Consider the following 10,239-nt stretch of genomic DNA (forward strand, 5'->3'; position numbering starts at 1 on the left):
TTCTTTTTTTGTTTTTAATCGTTCTCTTATATTTCTTCCCTTTCCTCCCACATCAAATGAAGAAAATTGTCATTTTCATTTTTAACGTTGGTTTCTTTTCTTTCTCTCTTTTTTCTTCGTATTAATTTTAATAAGAAACTTTTCTTTCTTACGTCGAATAATCTCTAAATTGCGTTAAATCCATTTCATAAACGTATGCAAAAAGAACCACAAAAATAGGATGTACCATAGGGTTTTGACAGTTATATGGTAATACCACATTCTGAAAAGAAAATATCGAATCATTATTTTGTCCTTATCTATAATGAATTTCAAAGAAAAATGAATGGTAACCTTATTAGTATGATTATCAGAGACACGATATATACATGTACGTATGTATGCATGCAGACCAAAAAAAACAAAAACAGAAAAAGCAAAAAGATAAGAAAGATTTATAAATTGTCGATTTATAATTAATGCAAGTAACTATTTCCAATGATTATATTTCAAAGTCATATTTTTCATTAATATAAATTCAACGTTTGTATTTATTGGAATGTCGTTAATTAACTAACGCCATAATATCGTCTGATAATACATCTCCGAAAAAATAATAAAAAAACAAAAAAAAAAGAAAAGAAAAATCCTTTATAATGAAATAATAACTGGAAATTCATTGAGTTGAGTTGCATAATTATAATAACCTCGGTTTGGACGTATGATAACCTTCTGACACTATTATTATGCTTTCACTCGGTTACAACCGATAGTCACATTATTGGATTTATTATAATAGGACTGGAAATTCCCAGCGTAACTTCAACCTCGTAGTCTCTCTCTCTCTCTCTCTCTCTCTCTCTCGCAGTACCTCTATCGTATAACATCCTAATCGATATATTGTTCTACTCGCTCCGATTCGTGAAAAAGCCCGAGGCTAAGGCGTTAGTTAATACGCGACAATAATTAAAGCTTAAGTCATCCAATGTCAAAGTGGATTTGCCTTTCCTCTGACTAATCGGTACACTATTCAGCGGTTGCAATCTTTTTTTTTTTTCTCCTCTCTTTTTTTCTATCTAAAGTTGCACGTTTGCACGTGAGTAATCAGTGCCGCACTCGCGTTCCTTCGTCTTTCATTGATTACGTCACGCGTCTCATATCTCTTTCTTTTATTCTATTTCTATTACTACTATAATAAAAAAAATAATAAGTGTTTAGTACTACTGTAAATTATCTTTCCCGAATACTCATTAGTATCTTCTAATGATTTTATCTCTCTCTCTCTCTCTCTTTAAACTTATCTAATTATCATCAAGATATAATATAAACAGTATTTTATTATACCTTTCGGATTAGTAGATAATTTACCTGTTCGTTTTATTTTTCGTTCCTTATATTAATACAAATTAAAATTATACGCGTTGTACAAAAATTGATTTAACGTAAGTTCGTTCTTTTTCTTTTTTTTCTTAAACGTGGGTCAGGTGACGAGGGGCGGGGTGGGGCGGGGCGGGGTGGGGGGGGGAGTTGGAGAACAAAGACCGTGGCAAAGTTTTAAAATAACTTTTAACAAGTTAAAAATAAATAACGGTGCCGATAAAAATACGTAGAAAAATATATATATAAGTGGTTGGTGTTGTTCGTTTACGATTCCGTGGTCTGTCGGTCGTATTGCTTGGGGATTTCCTACGTTGCAAACGTGACGTGCCTCGTTATCTCACTTTTGTCTCTTCTCCCCCCCCTCTCTCTCTCTCCATTTATCTCTCTATCTCTATCTTTTTCTATTATCATCATCATTGTTTATTATGCTTATTTGTCGTACGTTATCGAACGATGCAAAAGTGAAGAATCGAAAGGAGTAACTTGGAACTTGTCAATATTTGAATTGACAAATGTTGCTTGTACTTTTCATTGCGAAAATGCACACACACACACACACACAACGATATTTAGTAATATATATATATTTTTTTTTTCTTTATTTCCGAGAGAATTTGGTGTATTTCTTTTCTTTTTTTTTTCTTTCCAATTTCACCAATATTCCTGTTCAAATTTATATACCTTCGAATAAGTTACTTTTCTAACACTCTTTGACGAAACCGAGAACCTTTACGTCTAGGAGTAGGTAGCGGGGAGGGGAAGAGGGATCGAAAAGATATCGCGTTACGTTATAAAATAAAAAGAGACAGAAACGTAGCCTTACATTTGACAAAATAAAAAATCTCGATGAAATATATTTAAAAAAATATCTCGAATAATGTGCAATATAGAATTAAACGAAATTACGTTGCAACGTAATGCATTTCTTTTATAAAATACAATTGTCGGAGAGATCGTTTGAAATTTAACGCGTGAATGTTGTTGTAATACCAATGGTAATAATAAATATACGAGAACAAAAAATATAGAAAAAGAGAAACATATATATAAAAAAGAAGGAATGAAATTATTCAATTATTCGTGTAAAGAAATGCGAAGAAATTGTCGTTAACGAATTTACTTTGCTTTTACAAAACGCGTTTAATGTGTTCTCGCGTTAGAAAACTTTTGTAAAAGGGTACGAAACCTAAACTATTTGATAATTATTCGGAATTCATTGAAACACGACTACTACTACTACTACTACTACTATTACTACTACTACTACTAATGCAACGATAACGCGTGCATTTTAAATGCGGCACCAGCTATGCGACCTAGTTTTCAAAGAAAGAGAAAGAGAGAGAGAGAGAGAGAGAACCAGACGACATTGCGATCGACCAAACACCCGGTGTGAACAAACTCGCACAGTGACCAAACCTCACGATCAAACCGTCACAGTTCACCTAATCTTCTTGGCAAAATAGTTTTCTTTCAACGTTAACGTCATCATCATCATCATCAACTATCTTTCTCAAGATAGATCGATCCTTTTCTTTTAATTCGTTAGTTTCATTTTATTTTCTTTTTTTTTTTCTTCTTTTTCTTCTTATCTTTTCTCACCACGAAAACTGGACTTTTTATTAAAAGAAAGAGAGAGAGAGAGAGAGAAATGTTCATGATATTGAATTGATATCAATCGTATCCTGTGAAATTGCATTTTATTATCGTGCGCAACATTGTCCACGACGTTTAACTACCATCTTTCGTAAGTAAATTAGTAAGTAACATTTTAAGAATTTAATAATGGTCATTGAAATGATGACTATTAGAAATGATCTATTCTCACCTTCTAAGTCCACGTTTATTCTTTTCAACATCTATTTCCTCTTTTAAAAGATACTTTTTACTTCCAATTATCGCACAACTGAAAGAAAGGAAAATGAAAATCAAAGAAACACAAGATACACATGATTGATCTAGTCATTTAGTTTTGACCGATTGATTTCCGTGCTCTTATTGATAATAATAATTGATTGACAAATATTTTGTCGTAAGTTTATTTAAAAACTTACAGTATTGCATCCTCTTTGGACGTTAAATGAGGATTAACCGAGAAATCGGCTTTATCCTCGTCAGATACACAATCCAATAACTGTAAAGATTTGTTATTTACGAAGTCCCATGAATTGTGAGTAAAGTAGAATAGAAAAACGCTGCTAATGTATATTTTCCTTTGTATTTTGACCAATCTAAAAAAAAATCGATATTGAAATTTAATTATATTATTATACGTCGAGGAAAGTGTCTCTGTTTTTTTTACGATTCAATTAAATACGAATATGTTAATTTATATTTTCCTTTTTCTTTTTTTCTTTTTTCCTTTTTCCTCTCTCGATATACTTTTCAATTAGAATATTAAATTAATCTAGCATGAAAACAAATGTTTATCGTAGAAATGGATTTTTAATACTCACATCGGTTTACGTCCGGTTAATTTCAATATTTGGTCTACGACTACGGACGGTATTAATTGGAAGACCGTAAAATAAATGTAAAATAGAAAGAAATATGGAATAATAGACGCATCTGGATACCATAACGGATTTGATACAGGGTTGACGTGGTTAAGTCTTAAACTAGCAGAGACCATATATCCAAGAGTGATTCTCTTCACATTGTACGTTGACACATTGTAGATCATTGTTGGATGTTGTTCTATCCTGTGTTATAGTAAATCATAAGACGTTAGAAAGATACAATTATATATACTATGTATATATGTATATATATATATAGTATACATATAAATTGTATTATGTTTATATTACAAAATTGTCGTTGAAAATAATTTTCATTTGTTGTAAATTTCAAATTACGTTTTTTGTGCTCGTGTGTAAATTGCGAGTATAAACATTTTCACAGCATAATCGACGGGCATATAATCCATAATTTTGTTTGGATTCGAATAAGTTGTTCTTACTATTCCTTTGCCACCACCAACCATCAAACCTATAGGACCATTAAAATTGTCGATCCATCCTGGAAACGGTTCTGTTACCGTATTGGTGACTAAGAAAAGAAACTATTATTATTATTATTATTTTTAATTGCAATAACGAATTTGAAATAAACATTTCTCTTATTCTTCTCTAAATTTCAAGAAAACAACAAGAACAAACAAACAAACAAATAGAAAAGAAATGACGTACTTATCGATGGTCTACAAATAACGCATGGTAATCGATCGGAATAATAATTGACCACGTCTTCGGCTAATTTTTTTGTAAATATATAAGTGTTCGGGAACGTTCCTATGTATCTGAGAAAAAAAGAAAATGGTACTTAAATTTCGCTTAACACGATTATTATTATTATTATTATTATCATCTTTGAAGAAAATTTCAACGGGTTTTAAATTAACGCGAATAAATTCTTACTTCGATGTTAAGATTTTTAATAAATAATCGTCGACATTTTCTGCTATTTTTATAGCATCCCTCCAATCGATTTTTGATTTGTATGGTATTTCATTTACGACAGGTATATCGCAGTGTGCATAGGTCGAACTTATGTGTAACAAAACCTGTAAAAACAAAAATAGAAAGTTAAATGAACGACTAATTTATTTCATTTATCGTTATATTATATTATTATTTAATATTCGACTCACCGCTAATTTTTTCATACTCTCTCCCAAAATGCAAATATCACGGATAGATCTCGTGTTATTTAAAATCGCGTGTTTTAAACTATCGTCGAATCTGACGTTGGCGGCATTGTGAATTATAATGGAAACATTATCGATGATAATTTGTCTATCGGTCGGATCCATTCCTAAATCTTTTTCCGCCGTGTCACCGTTTATTGGAATAACTTTTTTATAAACTGAAGGATTCATTTCATTGAGTTTATCGTAGAGCTGAAGAAATATTTTTACACACATATGTATATATGTTTTTTGTTTCTTCTTTATGTTATATTAAATTATATATAATTAACCGTTAAAACGTGAAAATCGTTAATTCATAAAGTAACTGTATTGATATAGTAAAATCACGAAAAAACTACAGTATTACTTTTAATTAAAATTAATATTAAAATGTTAGAATAATTACTAACATTGTTGTAAAAAAAAAGAATAGCTAACATTTATGGACAAATTAAATTTCAATACTCCTATAATTTAACTACTTCTCGTTTTTCTTAAATTCATATATTTTAGTTAGAATTGTCTCTTAGCACAATTAGTTGAATGTGTATAATTATATTTCATTTATAATATGTATTTTTCGTGAAACGATTAATTATCTCGAGTGAAGACCCATATTGTTCATAAATTAATTGAATTATACGTTTTAATGGTTGTATATAATTTGTATTATTAAATTTGAATTATCAATCTAATTACCGGCAATGAAAACATGTTCTTTAATCTTTCCTCAACAGGTACTCCCTTTTTTTCTCTTATCAATAAATATAATTTATCGATCTCGGGACAAGAACGTAATAATTTTTCTACAAAAACTTTTCCAACAAAACCAGTACCACCTGTCATAAATATGCTCCTACCGGCGAAAAATTTCGCCACGTTTTTGATTTCGCAATTCATATTGTCGTTCATCTAAAATTAGGACGAAAAATAGAAAATATAAAATTAGGACGAAAAATATAAATATAAAATTAGGAAGAAAAAATATATACACGAAGTTATTTATTAATTAATAATATAATAATATATTAATAATTATATATTAATATAAATAAGTGAAAGAAAAGAGAAGAAATTAAACGAAACGAAAACACATAAAAAAAAAAGAAAAAAGGAAATAAAAAATTACCGTAAACTTCCCTAGCACACCTTTTATGCACTTTTATGCACTTTTATGCACTTTCTTTCTTTGTTTTGTTTTTTATCAACTCGTGTATTAATAGAATAAATCTTTTACAAAATCAAATAGAATAATTTTTTGTTTCTGATGAAAGAACGATCGTTACTAGACGCGTACCATCAGAATTTACTTTTAACACTAAATTCAACGATACGAACGATTGAATTGATTTACAAGTATCAGACAGGAAATGACAAGGTAAAAATAAAAGAGACAATCATTCCTTCCTGTTCGCGTACATTGTTCATATTTATTATGAATATTAATTTGTCTTTCATTTATCAACGGAATGCATAATATACAAATAAACTTGTCGCGAGTTAAAAAAATGGTAATTGTTAAATAACAAATAAATATCTAGTATTAATAGTTTGAACTAAAAGAAAAAACAAGAAGAAAATTTAGGAAAATTAGAAAATTAATAGACAACTTAGAAGAGAAACTTTCAGTCAATCGTGCGAAAATGTGAATCAAAAATATCAAACTAACTATTGCATATTTAGTAAATATTCTTACACAATGTTTATTAATACTTTGCAAACAATGTTTAATTAATAGAAATTCTATGATATATGCACGTGCATGCGTGTTCGTGAGAAAAAGAAAAAATGACCATCATGCGTTTAAAGTTTACATTGCTTTTTATTGCAAATAGTGACCCTAAGAATTAATCCCGTCCTCGATGATTTAAATTCCGATGCCATAATTAGCGGAAAATTTATTTTGCAATACTTTTTTTATTATTGATCCGATCGATTTCACCACAACTTTTGCTCGCGTGATACTTATTATTTTTTTTGTTATTTCTTTTACCACGAGTCTAATACGATATTTTAGGACAAAGGGTTTTAAAAGGGTTTTCTCATTTGTCGTGTTAATAAATTAATCAATAAATTTACGAAAGAAAATAAATGTGATAGCATTATCACGAGTTATGATCAAAAGTCTACGTATTTTCGTTCAATCAAATGACAATTTATTGTTTATCAAATATTTATTTATTTATTTAATAATATTTTATTGACCATCCTAAAACTCTTCTAAACGGAGTAGTATGCTGATATCGTTGCAAACGAAAGATAAAGCGAATACAAGCATTAAACATTCTTTGCAATTTAGTTTGTAATGCTCCTGAGATGTTTGTATAAGTTGCTGAACAATAATCAAAGATTGGTAATATTAAGGTGGCAACTTTTACGCATAGTCATATTAAACAAATGGTTGTTCATTTTCAATCGGGACAAGCAACTCATTGCTTGTTTACTAATCAACGTGACTTGTTGAATATCGATGCATATTATTAATATCGTTTCCTTATCGATAATCGTATACCATTTTGATTTAACTTCAAAGCTTATAACTTTCGTTCAGTTTATTTTCACGTTCGTTCGATAAGATTTTTATAAATTGTAGCCCAAGTTAAAAAGTTTCAAAAAACGAACTGATCAAATTTTGAACGATGATTAAGAAAAAAAGACATGGTAAACAAAAATAATAAGTGATGTAATTTTACGTTACGAAGTGATACTCGTGTTACCTTTAAAAAAATGAGATATTTGATTGGTTAACTTGTTAGATGGATAAAGAAGAAGATGATCCAAAATTGAATTTGTCCGATATCAGTATTACCGATGGTTATGTTAGTACAACGGATATAGAATTTCATGTTTCATCGGAACAATTAGGTGTTGAATCGAGTGATACAAAGTTAGTTGTATATTAAGCAAAGAAAAACAAATATTATCCAATTACGTCCAGTTGAATTATTTTCAATCGGATTTTTCGATTTGGAAAGGTAAATTAAATTTAACAAAAAAAAAATCCACAAGAAAATGAGGTATTTTTATTAGATATAATTTGAAATATTGTATATCTCGGTTCTACAAATGACATTAAAATAAATCGAAGAACACGTAGTAGGGGGATATTCGTTATACATTTAAAAGCATCCCAACCAAGTTGAGTTTGTCGAACACTCAGTATGGATATTTAATGGATGTTGGTTGATGGTTCGACATTTCAACGAACTGCCCACGTAAAGGCACGACTTTGATCGAGTAGCTGAACGAACCAAAATGAAAAAAAGCTTCACAAAAATATATAGGTGTTTGTTTGAACATGCAAATAATTCCGAGAGAAAATCAAATAGGTTTGATGCGTCTTCTCCGTTAATGTGTGTGTGTGTGTGTATGTGTTTTTATATATGTATATATATGTATGAGTGTATCCATAGGTGACGTGTAACGTTGAATCGAATATTTAAAAAGATTCCAGACGAATATCATTGTTCGTAGAATTATTAATAAATTCTTCTTGAATTTCGCATTTCGTACAATTCAAAAATAAGAAGACGTTTTTTTATTTTATTTTCTATATTTCAATCCGATTTTAACAAAAATTCCTTAATCACCGGGTTTTGCGAAGAATGAAATAGAATGTAATAAATCGATATCTGGATTCTTTGAAGTTTGATGAAGTTTCTCGTATTATTTTTTTTTCTCAGAGACGTCGTAAGAGTTAAAAGTGATACAAGAAGGAAAAGAAAAACTGGTTTGAACGATACCGAGGATGATTTCTTCTTAGACGTGTCTATTTACGACGAATACGAAGAGGATTCTAGCATTGCTTTCAAATGGGAACCTCCGAAGCCAACAATTATTCCTCGTGCTTCTCTTTTAGTAATAATCATCATATATTTTTTTTTTCCTTTACTTACAATTAAACGAACAGAGACAATTCTTTATTTCATAATTCTTGAAATATACAGTTCGGATCGGATTTTTGTTGAATTTGATTTCGTACGAATATTTCATCGAATTATTTTCAATTAATAACGAATAACGAGGAAAAAATTGAATGAATAATCATAGATCACAGATGCACCAACGAATTTTTTTATATTTTTCTACTCACGTTTCCTTTATCTCTCTCTCTCTCTCTCTCTCTCATTTGTTACATTTATTTTGATATTTTATTTTCGAGAAAAATTTGTCTATCCTGCAAAAAACCTTCTTTTCGTAGCATTAACATAGCTACGAAGTAAAATACTATATTTAGCTTAGGCAGGATATTGATGTTAGGTCTCGGCACGTTAATCGATAATTCGACGGAAATTAACTGCAATTTAGGATGGTTTGGTAGTGCATTCTCGCACTAACAACTAACCACCTCTCGCTATTTCTCTTTCTCATCGTTATCGCCTTGATAACATCGCTATTATTAACTCTCTTTCGTTAAACTATAATGGTAAATTAAAATCGATACTCACTGACACAATGACAGAAAGAGAAAAACTGAGAGAGAGAGTGATAGAAAAAAAAGAAAATAATTCAAACGTATTCTCTGTATATGTGTGTGTGTATTTGTTTTCTTTTATTTTCAGTTACGAGAATGGATTCGCAAACAGGTAAATACAAATAATTTGATTCTTCCATTATATTACATTAATCGTATAGAATATTTTCGATAAATTGAATTTTTTAAAATAAAAAAAAAATATTCTCGAACAATTGTATAAAAAATAAAAAATAAAAAACAGGTACATCGGGTTATCGCAAAAAAGATGTCACGAGATTGGAGAAACCGATGAATTATAAAATGTTTAATTATCGTTAACGATCGCTTTAGTTTGCCAGTTCGCGTGGACAAACGAAAAAAATGACGAAAAAAGTCCAAAGAGCTTTGGAAAGGGAGCAAGCTGTTGCGGCTGCCGAGGAGGCCGAAAAAATACGGTAATGTTCCTTCTTCTATTATTATTTTAAACACAACGCGCGAAACAAGAAAAGAAACAAAAATATCAAGTGAAACATTTGCGGTTCAAATTGTTGACCAAAGTTAACGTGAACGAAAGTCAACTATAAAAACGGATTATAATTTTTTTTGATTGTATAATAATAGAGGTCATGTGTGTGCAAGGAAAAAAAAAATAACAAAAAAAGAAGAAGAAAAATGTTTCCTAATAATGGTATAACGCGGGGGGTGAGAACAGGGGAGAGGGTGAGATTGGGGA

General features: G+C 29.9%; 2 protein-coding genes across 3 annotated transcripts in view; one reads left to right on the forward strand and one right to left on the reverse strand.

Moving 5' to 3' along the window:
* Positions 1-108: 108 nt before the first annotated feature.
* LOC122523319 (fatty acyl-CoA reductase 1-like) lies at positions 109-5,950 on the reverse strand. The gene is made up of 9 exons (XM_043644992.1): positions 5,750-5,950; positions 5,012-5,260; positions 4,779-4,924; positions 4,551-4,660; positions 4,218-4,410; positions 3,816-4,061; positions 3,414-3,590; positions 3,188-3,265; positions 109-262 (listed from the first exon to the last, which is right to left on the reverse strand). Exons 1-9 carry the CDS (start codon positions 5,948-5,950, stop codon positions 175-177), a joined length of 1,488 nt encoding a protein of 495 aa, XP_043500927.1. The 3' UTR covers positions 109-174.
* A 2,793-nt stretch (positions 5,951-8,743) lies between these two features.
* Positions 8,744-10,239, forward strand: part of LOC122522903 (dynein axonemal intermediate chain 7 homolog) — a 6,909-nt gene continuing 5,413 nt past the window's right edge. Inside the window, exons 1-3 of one of the 2 annotated variants that reach the window (XM_043644269.1) lie at positions 8,744-8,908; positions 9,613-9,636; positions 9,769-9,961. In XM_043644269.1, the coding sequence (XP_043500204.1) occupies positions 9,888-9,961 (74 nt within the window). In that variant the 5' untranslated portion in view covers positions 8,744-8,908; positions 9,613-9,636; positions 9,769-9,887. The remainder of the gene's footprint in view (positions 8,909-9,612; positions 9,637-9,768; positions 9,962-10,239) is intronic. The other variant, XM_043644270.1, reaches the window with a different exon arrangement.

This window comes from Polistes fuscatus, unplaced genomic scaffold, assembly GCF_010416935.1.
Source record: "Polistes fuscatus isolate 324 unplaced genomic scaffold, CU_Pfus_HIC Scaffold6, whole genome shotgun sequence".
NCBI classification, from domain to species: domain Eukaryota; kingdom Metazoa; phylum Arthropoda; class Insecta; order Hymenoptera; family Vespidae; genus Polistes; species Polistes fuscatus.